The 21,929-nt window shown below is 44.9% G+C and overlaps 2 protein-coding genes across 14 annotated transcripts in view; one reads left to right on the top strand and one right to left on the bottom strand.

The window, feature by feature from the left end:
• The window catches only part of LOC309864095 (uncharacterized protein), a gene marked incomplete at its 5' end in the record, with an annotated part of 56,714 nt that overhangs the window by 28,441 nt on the left and 6,344 nt on the right, over nucleotides 1-21,929 (top strand). The gene's annotated exons all lie outside the window — the stretch shown is intronic.
• The window catches only part of FYN (FYN proto-oncogene, Src family tyrosine kinase), a 209,351-nt gene continuing 207,280 nt past the window's right edge, over nucleotides 19,859-21,929 (bottom strand). For all 13 annotated transcript variants that reach the window (XM_082731954.1, XM_082731960.1, XM_082731949.1 and 10 more), the window contains one exon: nucleotides 19,859-21,513. In XM_082731954.1, coding sequence (XP_082588080.1) covers nucleotides 21,305-21,513 — 209 coding nt within the window. In that variant the 3' untranslated portion in view covers nucleotides 19,859-21,304. The remainder of the gene's footprint in view (nucleotides 21,514-21,929) is intronic.

Below are 21,929 nucleotides of genomic sequence, written 5' to 3'. Positions count from 1 at the left end.
GTACTCTGCAGTTTTCTGATGAAATGTTCTCCATATATCTCTTAAGTCATCTGGTCTAATGTGTCATTTAAGGCCAACATTTCCTTATTGATTTCCTGCCTGGATGATCTATCCATTGATGTAGGTGGGGTATTAAAATTAGCTATTATATAATTGTATTACTTTCAATTTCTCTTTTTATGTCTGTTAATATTCGTTTTCAATATTTAGGTACTCTTATGTCGGGTGCATAAATATTTACAAATGTTATATCTTCTTAGATTGATGCACTTATCATTATTTAATGTCCTTTGTCTTTTGTTACAGTCTTTGTTTCAAAGTCTATTTTGTCCAATATGAGTATTGCTACCCTGGTTTTCTTTTCATTTCCACTTGCTTAGAGTATCTTTCTCCACCCCTTCACGTTCATTTTATGTGTGTCTCAGATCTGAAGTGAGTCTCTTATAAGCAGCATACAGGTGGGTCTTGTTACTTATTTATTTATTTTTTAATCCATTCAGCCACTCTGCATCTTTTGAATGGAGCATTTAATCCATTTACATTTAAAGTAATTATTGATAGATAGGTACTGATTGCCATTTTGTCAATTGTTTTCTGATTGTTTTGTAGTTCTCTGTTCCCTACTTCAGTTTTTAATCAAGACCACACTTACACCATCGGAAAGATACAAGGTGCCACCCTATTTTCAATCATCCCTAGAGAAAGGCAACGCTAGCCTCTCCTTAAGGAAGCCACTTCATTGTCTATCCTCATGGTTTTGATTCATATTTTCCTTGCTGCCTCAAGGTGATAATGTCCTATCTGAAGGACCTCATGTACACTCAGGGTGTGGCCCAGCTTTTTTCAATGAAGTAAAATATCCAGAGCTGTTCTCATGATTCTTTCTACAGCAACACATTTTTGTATGTGATTAAGAAACAAAACAACAAAGGAAGAAGGTACTAAGCTTATCGAAGTCCAATAGTTGCCGCCTCACCAAAAAAACTGGTTTGCATTCTATTTCTGGTGCTGTTAGGCTGACCTTGGGGAACCAAAGATGTTTTGCACTGAAATGATTAACATTTAACAACTCTAGTCAGCCCATGGCAAAACTGTCAAATAGGCAAAGTTTGTCATTGGGATTTTTCTATCAGCCCTTGCTGGGTCTTTCTTCTGTCCCCTCTCTTAGCTTCAAGCCACCTATGGCTCTCTAGGTGCCCGGAAAACAAAACAAACTATTTTACACTAAAGTGTCATTGACTTTTGGTGAATTTTACCCTAAGGACATTTGCATTTTACATCACTCTGGATCCAATAGAGAGAATCTACACAGTCATTTGGACAGGGAAAGTATATTACAAAGAATTATTAACCATAACAGGGGATTGAGGTAACAAAGAGTTAGTAGGAAGTAAAGAGAAGTCTAAAAAATACAAGAATGGCAGATGAGGAGTAACAGCTATGCTCAGGGCTGAGATACAGCGCTCCAGCCAGAGACCTCTGGAGTCAGGATTCCGATCTTACCCAAGAGGTCACAGCTGGGGCTCCCAGGAGGGCTGAAAAGACTTGGGGAGGCTGCACTGGTAGAACTTGCTGGAAATCTGCACTCTAGGGTGTTAGGAGAAGATGATCATAGGGAGATATCTCACTGCTGCCAAGCCACCTGAGGCAGGGGGAAGCGAGAGGGAAGCTGCTGGCTCCTGGAGGCTGAGGGCCGCGGGGCGTTGGTAAACTGTGGGGGTCTGCACAACAAGCATATGGCAACTGGCATAGAAAAACCCTTCTTCCTGCAGTGTCTCTCCAAGTATCCTTATCGACAAAACTTAACCTTGTGCCCGCTGCAAAGTTAAACCCTTCATTTATTTATTTGAAAGAGAGAGAATGAGAGAGAGAAAGAGCATGAAAAGCGGGGAGGTCAGAGGGAGAAGCAGACCCCTTGCTGAGCAGGGAGCCTGATGCGGGACTCCATCCTGGCACTCCAGGATCATGAGCTGAGCTGAGGGCAGTTGCTTAATCGACTGAGCCACCCAGGAGCCCCAGATGAAAACTATTTAAAGGATGCACGTCTATTTTTGAATAGCAGGCAATGCAGGATGAATATCCGGTTAAGAAGCAATAAACTGATCACTGGCACACATTTTAGAAGAGAAAGAAATGATCAGGGTAACCTTGAGCCCGTGGGATTCTGTAGTGTTACCTTTCCAGAAGAGGCAGGCTAGAGAAGGTATGTTGGGGTAGGAGAGTCTCCTGACAGTCCAGAAATTACATCAGGTAGTTGACAGAACTGTATATCCACATTAGATGGAATTATTGCATGTTGCTTCTAGGTGGGCAGGGAGGCGGTCAGACCTTCAACTCTTAGTTCGGCTCCGTTCCTAGATGTACATGAAACTGGCTACAGGCCCACTAATTTCACTCCCTCTTGCAAGCACACGAGGAGGCAACATTCCTCAGACTCCTGGCTTCTAGGTGAAGCCTGCGACAAGTTCTGGAAATAGAATGTGAGAAGCAGTAATAAACCCTACTTCCAGATCTGGCCCATAAGATGTCCCATTAGAGCATGTGTTCCTTATCCCTTCATGGAGGACCAGATGAAGGTGGAAGACTGAACAGTCTTCCAGAGAAGCCTCCAGAAGTATCATGAGGTAGACAGAGCCTGAGTCATAGCTCCCAGGAGGTTTACGCAGGAGAGACGCTCAGCTCACACTAAACCAGAATGTGACTGCATTGTATAAAGTCTCTGAGACTGTGGGGATTTTTTTTTTTTTTTACCACAGGTAGTATTAATTGCCCTGACAGATACACCAGGTAAATTAAGACCTCCCCCCTTACCTCCAGGACAGCCTGTCTAGCCTGAGATAGCGGAGAGATTGTATCCATCATCCCCTCCCTCCTCCTCCCACCCCGAGCTTATCAAAATGAAGAAGTTGGTCTTGAATAGTTAGCTGTTGATACAAATGGATTTGGCAGGAGACCCATGCTTGGCCTCAAGGCACAGAGAACATGTGCTGGGGCAAGAACCGAGCACTTCTCGGCCGGGAACTCAGCCTCCGCTGCATCAGGGAACCCCACTCCTGGCCCACACCATGTGCCCCAGGAAGAGGCCCAAGGTGGGTCTCGATTCTCCCCACTATTCACTGAAGAGCAGAAGCAGGTTTGGTGTTCTCTATAAATATTTAGAAAATGTACTGTCTTCCATATTTAAATATACACCTCTAATTCTGTAGATAATATGTGAATATACATTTCACCCTGTAAGGGCCTATTTAGCCAGAATGGCCCCACCTCGGCTGAACAGCCATTTTGTTGTTTATGCAGTAAAACTTAAATTGACCCTGCTGCCCACCCCCCATACCCCAACCCAGGGGAACTTACTTAAAAGCAAGTCCGGGAAACCAGTCCCAGGTAACAAAGCTGAAACACAAGGGTGGGTCAAGTCAGGTGGAGATAACAGCCCGAATGCAGGGATGAGTAGGATCAGGTGGAGACATCCAATCAGTAAAGTGCGCATACTATCTCCCTAGCTACCAAGGAGTGTGGGCCCCGCCTTTTGGGCGCCAATGCTGACCAAGGTGATAGGCTAGTTCAAATAGCTACTATGGGGTGAACTGTAATTCAATTGGCCACCCGTGTGTGACCTAGCATGACTGTGCAGCTTTCTCTGTGTGTTGCAATCTCATTGGCCACCTGTGTGTGGCCAGGCTCAACCACATGGACTTTGCTCTATAAAAGTTAGTCTGTGAGGCTGGGAGGGGTCGCCCTCTCTGTAAGAGGTGGCCCCAACCAGTCTGTTTGACGGTTGGTTTGATTCTCGATGCTTGGTGTGAAATAAAGCTTTGTTTGATCTTCACTTTGTATCAGTCTTGCTCCTTTAATCTCTGACCCATTATTGGGGGACCTTTCATACCCCTTGGTTTTTCTCCTTTCAATATGTTCAGACTTTCTCTGGGTATGTACTGGTAAGAAAGGAAAGATTCGGCCCCTGGGTTTGCTGCCATCTATGAAAACAAGCAAGATCTGCTTCTGGGGCCTCCTCTGTTTTACGGTTGTCAGGTTTCCAAGCCAGACGGGAGACCCCCTCAGCCACCTGGCCTGGGAGAAGCTTCAGCCCAGACCTCTATGATTCGAGGTCCTGCAGAGAATTGCTCTGACCTGTCGGTGGTGTCTTTACGTGACATGGGCGAGGTTAGCCCAGGTCTCCTGAAGGGCTGCCTCCTGGGAGCCAGCGCCTGTGAGTAAATCACTTTCAGCCGCAGACAGGCAGGGCATAAAGTTTAGGTAGGATGTACATAAATCTGGGTCTGGAAAGAGCACAGTTTCCTGTGGTGACAGGCAGCAAGGCTGGGGTGCTTTAACACCGCTCACCCCTTTTATTGGCTTCAAATAAAGTGTCCAGCTGGAGGCCTTTGGAGCAGAACAGAACCCCAGTCTGAGCGGGGGTGCTGCACGCCAGCCAGCCAGTCAAACACGGGCATTCAGCCTCCATCCCAGTCCAAACTTGCAACAGTCTTTTATGCCGTGAGTTGTGCTTGGCAGAGGAGATCTGTGATCCGTGAAGGCGGCAGCCTCAAAACCCTAGAGGAGGTGGCCTCACAGACTGGGACAGTAGAGCCTGGCAACAGGCACTGTGCACTTGGTTCCTGGCTTTTCCCATTTAGTAGCTGTGTGACCTTGGGCAAGTCACTGAGTCACCCCATTTACCAGTTCTCTCAACAACAAAATCGAGATAATAGCCTTAATACATGGAATTAACAGAGAAAATAGCAGCTCAGGGGCTAATCAGGAGGAGTAGGATTCATTCTAAGGATGTACAGGGGTTAAAAAGGAGATGTGAGCCCCTCCCCCCTCCATGCTGGAAGCCACATGGTTCTTCATGAACCCAGAAACTTTTTTGGCAGATGAGAGGGTCAGGCACATAAAAAGTAATGCAGAATTAATACTTTCCTGGTGGTTCTCTCTCTTTCTTTTTCCAGGCAGGTGGTAGAAAGACCTTGGCAGGGAGTCAAGGGACCTGCTTTTCCAGCTCAGCCCTGATGCAGGAGGCATGGACCATACACCCAGTCTTCCTGGCTTTCATTGATCGATAGAGGAATGCCTACAGTGGCTGAGTGGGGCCTTGAAGTTAATCTGGTCCACATTCATAACGTTGACAATAGCGACAACTGCTACTGTCAATATTGAAAGTTTCCCGTGTCACTGTTCTTTTATTTTAAGATTTTAATTTTAAACTATCTGTACACCCAATGTGGGACTCAAAGTCACAACCCTGAGATCAAAAGTCGCATGCTCTGCTGACTGAGCCAGCCAGCTGCCCTCCCTCCACCCCCGTATCGCTGTTCTTAGCGGTTTATGTGAATTGGTTCAGAATTCCCTTCCTAGGGGAGGTAGTTACCACTTTTATACCTATTTTCAGGCGGGAAAACTAAGGAAGAGTGTTTAAATGACATATTTTATGTACATTATTTCGTCAGACTAATATATATGAAGTAGGTGTGATCTCTATTACAGAAGACAAACTGAGGCTCAGAGAAGGTAAAACATTCCACCTGTTCCCTAGAGTGGACTTAAAATTAAGTCCTTATAACATCTCTTTTAAGATGAGCAATCTTTGTCAATTATTTTATATTTTACTAAATTTTTAATTAAAAAAATTTTTTTAATGATTTTATTTGACAGAGAGAGATAGAGAGGGAACACAAGCTGGGGGAGTGGGAGAAGGAGAAGCAGGCTCCCCACTGAGCAGGGAGCCCCATGTGGGACTCAATCCCAGGACCCTGGGATCATGACCTGAGCCGAAGGCAGACACTTAACAACTGAGCCACCCAGGTGCCCCAATTATTTTATTTTTTATTAAGGAACAATTTACCTTCAGTAATGTGCTCTAGTATGAGATGAACAGCTCAGTGGATTTTGACTTCTGTATAGACTAATGTAACCACCAATCTGATCAAGATTCAGAACACTTCCTTACTCCAGAAGGTTCCTCTGTGCCCTCTCTCAGTTAATATCCCTCAACTCCTAGAAAATCACAAGGCCAATTTCTATTACCATTGATTAGTTCTCTTTGTTTTTAAATCTTGTATAAATGGAATAATATGGAATGTCCTCTTTGTGTCTGTTTTCTTTCATTCCATATGATAATTTTGAGCTCATCTTATGGCTTGTATCAATGGTTTCCTTTTTTATTGCTATGTAACACGTGCCACTGTTATTTATCCACAACTCACTGATCCTTTCTTGTGTTGATGAACATGTGGACTGCTTCCAGTTTGGGGCTATGGTGAATAAAGTTGCTGCGAAAGTTCATGTACAAGTCTTTTTGCATGTGTATGTACTAATTTCTCTGTAATGTACAGCTCAGGATGAGACTGCTTGAGCATTGCTTGAACATAGTGTCGCAGGAGTATGCTTAACCTTACCAGTTCTCCAGAGTGGAATGAATTTATATTCTTACAGGTGATGAATGACCTTCCACTTGTTTTTCACCCCACTTTGGTAGTGTCAGCCTTTTCCCTGTTGGCTGTTCAGTGCTATCCTGCTGTGGCCTTAATCTGTATTTCCTTGATGAGCGACACTGTTGGCTGCCTTTTCCTATGCTTATTGGCCACCAAGATATCCTCATTTATGAAGGGCCTATTCAAGTCTTTTGCCCATTTTAAAAATGAACTGCCTTTTAAAAAAAAATAGATTTATAGTTCTTGATATATTCTGGGTATGAGTACTTTGTGAAAAATACATGTTGGGGGACCTGGGTGGCTCATATTTCTGCTCAGGTCATAATCTTAGGGCTGTGAGGTTGAGCCCAGAATGCAGTTGAGTCCTCACTCAGTGGGGAGTCTGCTTGAGATTCTTTCCCTCCACACCTCTCTTGCTTGTGACTTGCCCACACACGACTGCTCTCTCTCTAAAATAAAATAAATAAATCTTTAAAAAAATAGATGTGGGGAGCTTGGGTGGCTCGATTGGTTAAGTGGCTGCCTTTGGCTCAGGTCATGATCCCAGGGCTCTGGGATCGAGTCCCACATTGGGCTCCTTCTCAGTGGGGAGCCCTCTTCTCCCTCTCCCTCTGCCTGCTGCTCTGCCTACTTATGTTCTCTGTCAAATAAATAAATAAGACTAAAAAAATACTAAAAATAAAAAATAAAAAAATAGATGTAAATATCTGCTTCAGCCTGGGAACTTGCATATTCACTTACTTAATGTTGTTTCTGATGAATATAAGTTCTTATGTTTAATAAGATCTGGATTTATCATGTTTTACTTTAAATAGTTGAAATCTTTATTTTTATTATTATTTTTTAAATATTTCAAATCTTTTATTTTATTTTTTTAAAAGATTTTTATTTATTTATTTGACAGAGAGACATTACAAGTAGACAGAGAGGCAGGCAGAGAGAGAGAGAGAGAAGGAAGCAGGCTCCCTGCCGAGCAGAGAGCCCAATATGGGACTTGATCCTAGGACCCTGAGATCATGACCTGAGCGAAGACAGAGGCTTAACCCACTGAGCCACCCAGGTGCCCCTAAATAGTTCAAATTTTTTAAAGAAATCTCTGCCTACTCCAAGATCATGAAGATATTATGTTTTCCTCTAAAGAACTATTATTTTACCTTTCATATTTAGGAATATGATCAAACTTCAAATTAATTTTTACATATGGTGTAAGTGTAGAAGTTCATTTTTTCCCACATGGATATGCAAATGAGTTGGCACCATTATATTGAAAAGACCATCTTTTTCCTATTAGATTACAATTGTGCCTTTGTTGCAAATTAAATGACTATATATATGTATGGATCTATTTCCGGAGTCTCTATTCTGTTCCATTGGTCTATTTTTTTTTATCCTTACCCCAATACCAATAAAAACACTAATACTCTATCTCATAGTTTTATAGTATATCTTCTTTTCTGGTAGTATAAGTCCTCCAACTTTGTTATTCTTATCAGAATGGTTTTAGCTGTTCTAAGTGTTTTGCATTTCTCATAAATTTTAGAGTTTTGTCAATTTCCATAAAATTGTCTTGCTGGGATTTTGACTGGGATTGCCTTGACTCGATAGAGCAATATAGAGAAAACTGACCTCTTAATAGTATTACATGTTTTAATCCATAAAAATGGAATATCTCTTCTCTATTATTTGAGTAAGAATAATTCGAGTAGAACTTAGTATTTTCAATGGATAGGGATAAAGTTACCATATGATCTAATAATTCCACTCCTAGATATATACCCAAGAGAACTGAGAACATACGTGTAAGGGGCACCTGGATGACTCATTTGGTTAAGTGTGACTTTGGCTCCGGTTGTGATCTAAGGGTCCTGGGGTCGAGTCCGGCCTTGAGCCCTGGGTAGAGCCCCAGGTTCCCTCCATGCTCAGTGGGGAGTCTGCTTATTCCTCTACCTTTGCCTCTCTCCTTGCTCATGCTCTCTCTCTCTCAGATAAGCAAATAAATAAAATCTTAAAAAAATAGGTGTACACAGAAACTTGTACATGAATTTTCACAGCAGTATTATCACGATAGGCAAAAAGTAGAAACATCTCAAAGTCTGTCAACTGATGAACTGATAAATAAAATGTGGTATATTCATACAATGGGATATTATTTGACAATAAAAAAAGGATGAATAGGAGTGTCTGGCTGGCTCAGCCAGAAGAGTATGCAACTCTTGATCTCAGTTTGAGCCCCATGTTGGGGGTAGAGCCTACTTAAGTAAAGAAACTTAAACAAAAGTACCAATAAATGCTACAACATGTGAAAATATTATGCCAAGTGAAAGAAGCTAGTCACAAATGAACACATGTTGTATGATTCCATTTAAATACAATATCCAGAATAGGCTGATCTATAGAAATAGAAAGTAGACCAGTAGTTGCCTAAGACTAGGGAAATGAGCAGGGATGGTGGGAGTGCTGGCTAAGGGGTGTGGTTTCTTTTGGGGGTAATGAAAATGTTCCAAAATTGGCTGTGGTCATGGTTTTTTTTTTTAAAGATTTTATTTACTTATTTGACAGGCAAAGATCACAAGTAGGCAGAGAGGCAGGCAGAGAGGGAGGAGGAAGCAGGCTCCCCACAGAGCAGAGAGCCCGATGCGGGCTCGATCCCAGGACCCTGGGATCATGACCTGAGCCAAAAGCAGAGGCTTTAACCCACTGAGCCACCCAGGCACCCCATCTGTGGTCATGGTTATAAAACCATGTGATTACCCAAAAAGCCATTAAGTTGGACACTTTAAATGAGTGCATTGTGTGGTGTATGGATTACATCTCAGTAAAGCTGTTTAAAAATTTTTTAAAAGTTATTTTGCCCATAATCTGTTGTTACAGGTTTAGACACAATCTAAGACATATTATGTTTGACCCATGTCAGTCTCATTCTGAGGTACTGGGGGTTAGTGCTTCAACATATGAATTTGTGCCATTAAAAAGAGAAATTGTATGTATTTAAAAATGTAGATTTCTGGGTCTTGCCAACTTGCTCCAGGATCAGTAGAGCACAGCAATCTGCATTTAACTAAAATTTCAGACCCTGTTTGTTCCCTGAGTCGACAGGGAGCTGGAAAGGAAGTAGAGAGCCTGGATAAGAGCTTGAACAGCCAGGGCAGAAGAAAAACTATAGGATTTCCCCAGGGCGTGGGAGGTAGAAGACAACTTGCTTGAGGGTGTTTTAGTTTTAAGAAAGCCAAATCGGGTGTGGAAGCCTTAGTGTCATTCAGCTTCTGGAGAAAGTTCCTCTTAACCGCCATAGTTCTCTCTCCGAGACCGTGCTTCTCCAACTGATCTGGTTCCATTCTCTGGGGGTGGGGGTGGAGGGTAAGGGGAGACTCTTGAGATAGTTATATCAATCAAAAGTGGGGCCTTTCCACATGGAGACATCTCATTGGGCAAAGGATGAGGTAGGGGTCAGGAATAAAGCCAACAGGAGATTTCAATGTGTTTGTTTTTTGTTTTGTGTGTCTGTGTGTGTTTTATCAGTTTCATCTATAAATCCAGGGCCATTGCACAAAAAACAGGCCTCTGTGCCCTATAAGTTTGTGATGTTCTGGGCCTCTGTAGTGGAGGCCAGGTTCATTACATCCAATAGGACAGCCCCGCCTTGAAGCACTCGGCTAGAGGGCCAGGCCCACCACCCTGCAGCCCCAGATCCTGCAGGGAAGCGCTGTGAGCTGGCAGCTCACCCTGGTGTGCTGGGCTCCCCTACTCCCCAGACCTCCATCCAACCGCTCTTGGGGAACTGGCCACAGGTCACAGGGCCTTATCACAGCAGGGACTTGCTTTCTGAGGGGTTGAGTCAGGCCAAGCCCAGCTGGTTGCCAGGGCTGCCCAGACCAGAACTGAGACAAGTGGGACTTAAAAGGAGACTTAAAAGGAGAAGTGTGTCATGAATCAGCTCCTGCTGTGACTTGGCGGGGAGAGAAATGCCGTGGGGGGCGGGGGTGTTTGGGGGAGTGTGGGGGAGGTGAGTGGGTGGGGGGATGGGGAAGGTGGGGGGTGGGGAAATGGGGGGGTTGCAGGTGAGAGGAGAAAGGGGCACTTTCCCCAGCCTCCTGCCTGAGAAAGCCTGATTCAGCAAGTCTGGGGAGGGGCCCAGAAACCTGCATTTTAATGGCTTCTCTGAGGACCTTCAGGGGCAGATTGACTAGTGTGGGTTGTAGGTGGGGCTTATTGCAGAAAGCCTGCGGTAAGGGTCAGAGGTCAGGACCTGATCGTGGACTTCGCTTCAGGTGTTGGGACCCTCCCTCCACCTGGCTGAGCAGCAAAGTCTTGGCTCATCCCACAACCTAGAACCCAAGTCCTTCCTACTCCCAGTCAAGAGGAGCCTGGGCTGGGCAGGTCAGGCAGGGAGAAGCCTCTGGATGGGAAGGTAGCAGGAGAGCAAAGCCCGCCCAGCCAGGCTGAGGGCCTAGACCAAGAAGCTGTGAGGCCTGCAGCTGCCCGGAAAATCACCTCGGGGAACACTCATCCATTTGCAAAAGGCCGACATCATGTCAGGCACTGTCTACAGGAGCAGCGGCTTTCCATTCTCAACATGGGTCCGCAGGGTCTTGAACCTGAGTGGACGTGTGTCCCCAGGCAGGACGAGGCTATGTGTGCCTGTAACTGCAGCCAAGAGCAGGGCCTGCAGATCCCTCGTCTACACGGAACGCTTCTCCTAAGTCAGTCTCCCAGGTTTACCAGCCAGTCTCAGCTGCTGGCCTGGGCACTCGAATTTTAGACAAGAGCAATCCTAACACTTACAGTCAGGAGGCCACAGCCTTTCCGCCAGGCTAAAAGTTTCAGAAAGTTTTATATTACAGCACCAAATCCAGTGTTATGGTTCTAATCAATTCAGGAAATAAAATGTCTACAATTTATTTGGGTCTCTAAGACTCAGAACTCCTGGCCAAGAATGTGCCCTTTGATCTTCATCCCCTTAATCTGCAGCATTCCCTAAATGCATTTCCATTTTAAGGAACAATGTCTTCTATCGGCATCCTACTCCTGATTGAAGAAACTCAGATTGTGTTTTAGGGTTCCAACCCTCGGATTAAATTCAAAGCAACATCCGAGGGCCTGATGTGTGCCAAGTTCCTACGCTCAGTGAGCAGAGGCAAGGGGGGAAGCCAGGGGAAATGTGCTGTCGGAGCCACTGAGTGGTGGGAAGCCAAGAGCAGCGGTTCTTAGGACAGAGTGATCCTGTGTCTGGGGCATCACAGGAGGCTTCATGAGCGGGGAGGGTTTGAGTTTTGCCTCAAAGGACAGAGAGACTGCTGAGATGAGGAGAGAAGGTGAAAGAACATTCCAGGCCAGGGGAAGAGACTAGAGCAGGGCAGGGCATGCTTGGGGAATCTTAGGCAGTTCAGTGTAGCCAGGAGCTAGGGCGGAGGTGATGGAGAGGGAAAGGGAGAGACGAGGCTGGCAAAACAGGGGAGCTGGATAACGGGGGCCCAAACGCCCCTGAATTTACTCAATGACAAGATGGCACACTGCACGGGTTTGAGGATCTCAAGGAGATGTGCTCCGGAAGTGCAGCTGGACCTCCAGATAAGGAGTGTGGAAAGCAGCTACTCCCAGTCACTCTCTCTGGTGGCCCCGGAGGTCCAACCACGGATTCCCTCTGTTTACTGTGGCTCCCCCACGGGGCCAACCCAACCTGCAGGCCAAGCGTCTATCACCACAGCCCCTTGGTTCTTGGTTCCGACTCCAAGGCAACCATTCCACTAGCTAGTGACCACTCAAGGAATTGGTTCCTCCTGGTCAGGCGTCTGCCTCTGGTATCATTCAGCCATTCTGGGGGCGGGGGGGAACAGACGGAGCAACCAACAAGAAATGAAGCAGCCAGTGCTGCAACCAACGGTTGATCTAAGCATAAGCCAAGTCCGCCTCTCCCCTGCATCCTGAACATTCAGATTTAGCAGCTTTCTATCTCTGAGGCTTCCTAAAAATCTACCCAGTGTGGTTGGAGCTTTATCTGCCCATCAGTACTGCTGCCTGGGGGCTCTTCGCCTCTTCCAGAAACTGCCCTGATTGCCACAGAAAGACTTAGATTTTGAAATTGCAACCTGTCCTAAAAAGGCAAGACTGACCTATTGGGGCTTTGACTTTCAGACAGGCTCCCGGGATAGCTCAGATTATTTCCAACTCTAGGGTCGTCACATACAGCTAAACCAGTTGTGTACTACACAATTTGCAGGGCGGGGGGGGACCATTCTCATGATCTCTTGGCGTATTTACAACAACAGTTTTCTGGCAGATGGCAGCGGTGTCTGGAGGTAGGTTAGCTTTTTCTAATTTGCAAAAAGGTAACTTATAGCTAGTGGTAGGAGACACAGGAATCAAACTAGTGTCCAATAAATCTGGGCCACTGGCAGGGAGGGGCTGGCGGGAGAGAAGGCAGGAGTGGGGAGGAGGACTGGGAAAGGCCCCTTTGGCTAACCAAAGAGCTAAGAAGTGTTGGTCTTCGTGGGGTTCAAGATTCAGCCCTGTGGGGCCATCAGGGTCATCGAGGAGGCAAGACAGGCAAACACGGCAAAACCAAAGCAGCCACAGCTCTGACAGGTGGAGATCTAAGGGCTGCATCTAGGAAACAAGTAATGAATGGCCTTTAGTGGAGAGACAGGAATGACCGGACTGTGGGAGTGTCTAAATAAAAACTCTACGGTTCTAGTAGGGGAGGGGGAGCAGTGTAGGAGGGTGGGAGCTGGAGGGGAGAAGGGAGAGAGCACAGGGCTTGCTACGGGGGTGCACAGCCCAGTTCAGGGCACCAACCCTGAGCACTCTGGTTCTGAACACCTCCATCAGTCGTGCCCAAATATCAGCATTCACGGCCGCAGAACGGCTTCTGAGGGGCTGGGGGCATTACACGAGGACTTTTATTTCAAATACTGTAGATTGCAAAATCTTTACAGCTGGAACAGTGTTCTCCATTCTGCATTTGACTCCGAAGCAGAATCCCAGCCAAGCACGGCTTTTTGTTTTATCTGTTTATCTTGCAAGGTCTCCTCTGGCTGCGTGCATGTTGCTTTTGTTCTTGGCTTGCTGTTTTAAGTAGAGCTTTGCTACATTTCCATTTTCTCTACTATTAAAAACCAAGTGCTTCCTCGAATTAGAGCAGAAAAACACTGACTCGAGAGAAGCACCTCTTCCCCTCTGAAGGGTGGGGAGGCTGTGGTTTAGTGATCGCTCTGACAATGATTAATGCCCCACGCTCTCCCTTCCAGACCTTCAGGAACATATAAACAAATATTTTCTGGAATTTGCAGGTGGAAGGAGGGAGGTGAAGGGACTCACACAGGATTGCGCTGATTACTGTCTGATTCCTCTCCCCTTCCCAATTACCTCACAAATTATGCTCTGCTGAACAGTGCGGGAGCTGTTCATATTTTAAATCAAACTGAAGTCCACTGAAGTAGGAAAATTATGCATTTTCCATAAATGATGTGGGCAAATTATTATTCAATTTTTTAACAGGGTTTTTCCATCACTGTACTGTGCACAATGTAATATGGTTAATTTACCAGAAAGCATTGTTTTGCATTCCCTAATTCTTGAGGCAACTGCTGCCATTTCCTTACCATTTCCTCGCTGTTCTCTGGGAAGGGGCAGACCCAGGCTCTGTTAGGGTGGTTTGGGCTCATGGGCCACCTCCAGAGGCTCTGTTTCCTGATGTGTTCTGGGGCTCGCCCCTCGGGAAGCGTCTAAGAGCAAAAGGATTCCCATACCTGGGTTTAGTTTGTGAGTGATTTTAAATTAATCCTTTTGTAAAGACCCACCTAAATAAATAAATAAATAAATAAAGAAGAAGATGAAACCTCTTGCGATTTGGTAATACTTCCCCACAGGATTACATGTATGGTTTTCATTAAAAACACTATCTGCCTAATAACCATTTCATTCTCTCCTGTTTCTAATTAGCTACTCATTGATTACTACACTGCAAGCACTTCATAATTAACCAGAGGGAAAAAATTCCAAAACAAAACAACCAGAGGACATCCCGCAACTGCCCCTATGTATCTTCTTTCGTGAGTGTGCGTGCTGCGTGGGGATTCAGGCAAAACGGCCTAGTGAAGGGGAGGACAGGGAAGCACGGCAGAGTTCACAAATGGGAGACCAGCCCCTCCACCCTGCTCATTGCTGTTAAGAGAGTGGGGAGGAGCTATGACAAGTCTCTTCACCTGCCACTTTTTTATTCTCATACTCTGTAAATAGATATCAGACTACTGTACCGTTCCCACTGGGACACTAGAACCAACAACCTGCCTAAAACCTTTCTCTCTCTCCTTTTATGGTATTATCTACCATCCTCTTTGTTAGCTGCTCAGTGATCAGAGTAACTGATGCACCTATATGGTTTTGCGTGTGTGTGTGTGTGTGTGTGTGAGAGAGAGAGAGAGAGAGAGAGAGAGACAGAGAGAGAAAGAGAGAGAGATTGGATTTGTTTGTTTTTTCTTCAATTAGGTGCCTTTGCTGAACACCTTCTATATTTTAAACATATGCCAGTCCCTCATGGGGGTTGGGAATCAGAAGGAAACATATCCAAATGCAGAAAACACCACTAAACAGTACATAATCTATTTCCACGTGTCCTTTAGGATCGAGTTCAGGCATCACCTCCTCCAGGAAGACTTTCCTACACTCCCCATTCTAGGCCAGACAGCTTTCATCTTTTGCTATCATCTAGCAGACTATATATATATATATATATATATATATATATATATATATTTTAAAATACATATATATATATTTTAAAGTAAACTCTACCCTCAATGTGGGGCTTGAACTCACAATACTGAAACCAAGAGTCTCACGCTCTAGGGGCACCTTGCTGGCTCAGTTGAGTGCATGACTCTGGACCTCAGGGTTGTAAGTTTTAGCCCCACATTGGGTGTAGAGATTAGTTAAAAATAATAAGATCTTTAGGGAAAAAAAAAGAGTCACATATTCTACCAACTGAGCCACAGAGGCGCCCTGTGGAGTGCTTATTATAATAATCTTCTATGGGTGTCCACCCTCACTGGACTGGGATCATTATCTTTTTGACTTTCTAGTGCTAGCACAAAGGCTGGCCCATAATAAGCCCTCAACAACTGTATGAAGAAGGAATGAGTCCTTATATATATCCACAGTCCTATCTACTGTTATCCCACTACCTTGCACAGCCTTGGCAGAGGACTCCTCTCATCCCAGCTCTGTTTCTTCCTCCTTATCCAATGTCTCCATCCTATTTACTCCCAATGGCTGCCATCTTGGACCAGCAGGTTGACCCGACCAGACTTTGACTTCTGGGTGGCTCAGGATGGTTTCCTTCTTCCCACTATCAAACCCTCCTGTCTTCTGTCCCATTCTCAGTCAGAGGGCTGTGCTTTCCTGAAAAAAGGGAATCAGATAAGAGAATCCATTTTAATGGGGTTAATGTCACCTCTCCCAAATACATTCTTTTTAGGTTAATAGTAATATTTTATGGACAATATCTTCATGCTGTGATTCTCAAGCAGGACGCAGGTTCTCCCTGGGTCATGCATGAGTGTGCCAGGAATTCTATAAGCTGTGGTCTGCTTAACAATGCACAACCTGAAGGTCTGGGAAAATAATTTTATGTGAAGATAAATTTATGTGAAGATAAATCCTAGGGAGAATATCAAATTTTCATAAAAGTACGAAGTTAGAATGAGACCTGAAAGGCCCCAGGTCCCAGGGCAGACAAGTTTATTCCCATTAGTGTTGGGGTGAGTTCTGGGCAAAGATTTGGGAAGCACTAATGGGGTTCCCTTCAGGCTCCAGACTGGGTCTTTAAATCACATATTGAGGACTGGCAACCACACATTTGCAAGGGGGCAGGGCGAGTGCATGGAGCAACTCACAGCATATCCCAGCGTGCTTGGCACTGGCCCAGGTCAGTGCATCATTTGCAGGTCAATCATACCCCCTGGGTGGCCATGACCCATTCAGCCACCATCCATCCATCCATCCATCCATCCATCCATCCATCCAATGTCTACCAGCAGCTCATCATTGCTCTTGGTGTGGGGAGAAGACTGGTGAACCAGTTAGGCAGTTACTGTGCCCAAGGAACTCACAGTCTGGCAGGAAAGATGCATTAAAAGAAGAGTCATATTATTAAACACAGTATTACAAGGAGTAGTAGTTATTCCGAAAGAGAGCACAGTGTTCTGGCTGTTGGAGGAGTAGTCGTTTGTCGCTGATCACATTCTCCTTGGACTAGTCCCTGCCAAGGTGGGAAAAGGCTTATTTTTATTTTCAGTCCTTAGAGTTTTGAAAATAAAGGCATGTCTCCCCCTGCCCCCATAGGATTCTGGATATTTTGCATGTTGGAAAAGAATGAGGCACGATTTAGGAACTTATTATGAAAGGTTTCTGGGAAAATAGGTATAGATACTTTATGAAGTTCTATTTGAGATTTCAAAGATACTAAAGATACTAATTTTTCATTATTTTCTTTGCTGTAGTTGTCACCTATTTTTGTGAATTAAATAAACATACATTACTGGTACTCGTTAAATCTGTACCCCAGTCTCATTTTTAGAATAAGATATTTTCGAGCTCCTTTCTCCCTACCTCCAGATTATTTTTTTCTTTCCTTCTTTTTTCCCCCTTCTTTTTGCGCCCCTCTCCCTCCCTTTCTTCCTTCCAGCAAATATTTTGGGCAGCCTAACTGAATCCCCACAGCATCGTATCTAGTGATAAGAAAGCCAACAAAAGCCATCTAAACCTATTATACTACATTTCAGGAACAAATGGACCAAACACCATTTTATCCAAATATAACTTGTTAGGAAATGCCTCTTCTGACAAGCAAGGCTCTCTTGTCCTGAGCACTGACACAGGGACAGATGACATCCCTCCGGAGGTAGGCTCCCTTGGAGTTCCCCTCGGCATACCGCCGAAAACCTCACCTTCTTTCAAGACTCGTGAAAGAACCATTCCAATTAGTGCAGTATACATTCTTCAGGTCCCGGAGGAAATTTCAGATAAAAATTCTGCAGCTCCAACGCTACTAGAAAAATCCTCTGGTGCCACGATTTAGCCACAGGAGGATTCCTGTCTTTCTCCAGGCGGGTAAACACCCTCTGGCACCTGTCAGAAAATCTTCAGTACTGTGGCTGCATTTGAGGGTTTATGAATACCCTTCACTTTTCTGGGGGAGCTGCCTGGCTCCCCATACACCTTTCTTCGCCACGACCGAGTCAGAGCCAAACACATGCCTCATTAGCTCGGTCGACACCCGGGGGCCCGAACCCACCGGAGGCCCCGCAGCCCCTCCTGCCTCGCGGGTCCTCCCAGCCCACCAGGGCGCCACGGACAAAGCGCCTGGGAGATGGGGAGCTGCCGTGAGCGTGGGTGAATGTCCGTCGTGCTGCCACACTTTCAGCGTCTGAGCTTTGTCAAGTGGTCTTCTCCAGTCGCTCTGTTATTCGATTTTGAGAGAAAATAAAAAGGAGGAGTGTATTAAGAAGTCCCCCTCTGCAGTGCAGCAATGCCGGAAGCCCGTTCTCCTAAGCAGCAGAGAGAGGACTTACGAGCAGGCTCCAAAAGACAAAAAAAATCTCACCAACACCTGCGGCTAAGGTCCCAGCCATACTTCCTTGCACGGTGCGTCGCCGATGCCGTGTTTCTCACACGTGGAAGGCTGGCGGCGTCGCTGCGTCCGGCGAGTCTCTCAGCGCCGGGTGTCCAACCGCAGGGGCTCCCTCCGCGGGGCTCCGTCTAATTCTCGCGATATTTCATCCTTTCTCGTTATTCGATTTGTTGACGCGCTGTGATCAGTTACTACAGCTCACTGAGAGCTCGGATGCGAATCAGCGTTTCTTAGTAATATTTTAAAATTAAGTTCATGTATTTTATTTTATTTTATTTTTTTAAGACATGCTCTTTCTCACACATATAGTAAACTACCGTATCGTGTAAACATCACTCTTCTATACACTGGGAAACCAAAGCCTCCATTTGACTTGCTTTATTGAGGTGGTTTGGGTTGGAACTTGCAACTATCTCTGAGGTATGCCCGGGTTTTTCTTTCTTAGCCAGACATCTTTCTAGTCCGTGAATTCAGTTTCCTCACTCCACACTTCTACAGCCTGGGGGGCGGGGGGGGGGGGTGAGGGAAGGGAGGCTTCTTGGAGGTGTTGGGAACCCCCGCAGACAGTTTTATTTGCCTCCACTGGTCTACCTCAGGAATATCTCTGGGCAGCACAGTAGCTTCTGGAAGAAAAACCCTGAAAACGCCTCTGATGTCTCTGTATCTGTAGCTACTCTCTCATCCTACAGCCCCACCGCGTTTAAGAGCATTTTGTCAGATTGCTCTCGTGTTAACCCAAGTCCTTGGTTCTGCTTCATAGGGAGAGAATCCACAACAAACTCAACTGATGTGTTAAAGGCTACACTTTGGTTTGAAGAAACCAAATTTTGTCTTAAAGAATCTCTGTTTAAAGCAGGTTGTAACTTTTTTTTTTTTTTTTGGAATGACCCAGTCAGAAACATAAATAACAATCCTCTGGAGAATATTTGCAAATTATCCAACCTAGTGAAATGTGAAGATGAAAAACAAAGTTATCTTTAAAAATATCTAGAACATGTTAGTAAATTGCCCGCTAATGTGATAGTAATTGTTGAAGATGTTTGATTTTTTTTAAAAATCAATTTAGCAATTGCATTAATACCAAAAACAATACCAGAAAGACTTGGTTAACCAGAAAATCCCTTTGTTTCAACCATTTTTAAAAAATGTTGGAAACCCTTTCTAAATATAAAGGTTATTTGGCAATGAAACTCTCCTGCTTATATAACTCCACATGACAGCAATGATCTCCAAATTACAGGATCTTAGATCTGTAGGAACCTATGGCAAATCTTATCCAACCCCCTCATCTCTACAGATGGGACCCAAAACAGAGGTGCCAGATGGCTGCTGAGGGTCCCACAACTGAATGAGTGCACAGTCAGACACCTGGACAGATAGTGCAGTCTACCCACTGCCCCTCCTACCACACGTGGTTGTTTCCCTGCCTAGTGACACCCTGACTGAGGTAGAGGAGCACGGGAAATACATACACTGGCTCTAGGGCAATAAAGATTCTTCTTGTAATTGTCTTTCTCCTACAGGTGGAATACAGAACATACCAGTTAGAGATGATGTCTGATAGATTGAAACGTGAAAGTATGCTTAAGCTTGCTTTAATAATCTTCTGAAATAGCTCAACAATGGCCCAGCCTTTCTAGGGGGAAGAACCCACTCCCAGTGTTCTGAATGTTTCTGTCACTTGCAAGTCACTGTACAATGGTTAAATGGACCAGAGAACTCCTTATCACCTGGTGTGGAACAGATAGGTCATTACTAGAGTACCTTCCATATTTTAAACAAATGAGCAAAAAAAAAATTCAAATGTAAAATGCTCTCTTTTTAATTACTAAATTAAGAAAGTTAAACAATTTAAAAATGTAAACTCACAAATAAATCATAACAAAAAAGGAATTAAGATTTCAGAGTCGCTACCCAGTATTAAAAACTTAATAGAAATAGGCTTTTTGTTTTGTTGTTGTTAAACATGTAATTCAAGGTTGGTACAAACAGCAACTAAAAATGTAATTTTTTTTTCTTTTTTTCTTTTTTTGGTGCATCCCCATGAAATGTAAAGTAGTGCATAGTTATTCCACTGGAGACTTCTTGGACATAGAGAAAGTCATTTCATTAGCAGTACAGAACGTTTAAAACACTTATTTTACAATGGGAAATGTCCAACCCCCACCCTCAGAAATTTTAGTTGCATGAGAAAGTTTAGCAGGTCGCCATGATTCTAATGCTATGGGTTTTAGACCATTTAAATGTGGTTACAAGGTTTATTAAATAAAAAAAGTTTGAAACATTTCAGCATTCATATTTTTATACAAGAAGTATGTGTGGTATCCATCTTCCAGTTCCCCTGGTAGTTATTGGCCATTTGCTTGCTTCAATATGCTTTTAGGCTTCGAGAACAGATCACAGTTAAGACAAAGCAAATACTGGAAACAGAACGTGTGAATTCAGCTCTGGGGCTGCTTGGAAAGAGTCAAAGGAACAGCCATCTACAGGTATAATCATGAACCAAAAAAGTGCAATCCAAATTAAGAAAAAAAAAAAGAAAGAAAGAAAAAAGAAAAAGGATCATGCTTTGCAAAAGCCAAAAAGGAGGCCACTGGTTTGCAGAATGGTACCAGTGCTTTTATGCTGATTTGGCAGTAAAATCCTCACTCTGGGTCCCGAGGCTTTATGGCCTAGGTGGGCCATGGTCTCCACGTTAGCACCCACATGGTGTATGTACAGGGACATATATATGATATATATTCATATTATAAAAAAGAAAAAAAAAAAAAACCAAACACCTGTCCTGATTGGTTTTTGTTAAAACATGAAAAAAAATTTTATTGTTTTAGACAAAGAGGCCACTTTTGGAAAATAATACTTTTTTTTTTTAGTTGAATCAGGTGAAGACAGTTAAAATCACATAGGATTTGCATTTTAAAAAAAGGAAAGCACTAGGGTCGTTGGCACTGGAGTAACTATTTACATTGAACAGAGGTTTGGCCTTTTACATCACATCGATACAATGCATTTTCCAAAAGTCTGAGAAATAACAAGGTTCTGTCTCGTATGCTTCACAGAGGAGGTTCGGATTTGGGGACAAGTGTCATTAATGAGGGCCATGGAAGTTCGTCAGCTTCAGAGTCACATGCAATCTGATCCGGGACGGCTCGCACTGCTCGCGCAGCTGGCTACGGAACTGAAAGCTAATGGGGAGGGGGCGGGGAAGCCTCGCCGAGAAGGCCTCTCTCTGCGGACCCCGGCCTCACAGGTTTTCACCGGGCTGGTACTGGGGCTCCGTGGCGGTGAAGTAGTCTTCCAGGAAGCCCTGCAAGTACTCGAAGGTGGGCCGCTCTTCCGGGTCCTTTTTCCAGCAGTGGATCATGAGCTCGTGGAGAGAGATGGGGCAGTCCTGCGGGCAGGGCATCCGGTAGCCTCGCTCCACCTGCTCCAGCACCTCCCGGTTGTTCATGCCTGCAAGACAAGGCCGTGAGTGCGCCGCCCCGCCGCGCCCCTCTCCTCCGCTCCGAGCCTGCGCGCCGCGAGGGGGTGGGGAGGGTTGCGGGGGGGTGGGTGGGTTGGGGGACGCCGCCCCCCAGTCCCGGCTCAGAAAGGAGCAGGGACTGCATGCGGAAAAGCTGGGTGATGAATCTCGAAAGCGTCGTCCCCGAAAGGAACCAGACACAAAAGGCAACGGACTGTATGATTTCATTTATGTGAAGTTCTAGAAAAAGCAAAGCTACAGTGACAGAAAGCAGATGAGTCGCTGCCAAGGGCGAGGGGAGGGGAGTGGCTGCCAAGGGTCAGGGGTCAGCAGTCTCTGCTGTAAAAGGTCAGATAGCAAATACTGGAGGCTTTGTGGGCTGCCTCTGATCTCTGTCGCATAGTAT

Source organism: Mustela nivalis (genome assembly GCF_964662115.1).
Source record: "Mustela nivalis genome assembly, chromosome: 5".
NCBI classification, from domain to species: domain Eukaryota; kingdom Metazoa; phylum Chordata; class Mammalia; order Carnivora; family Mustelidae; genus Mustela; species Mustela nivalis.
Note: the sequence above shows the minus strand (reverse complement) of the source record. Positions and strands in the feature narration are given on the sequence as shown.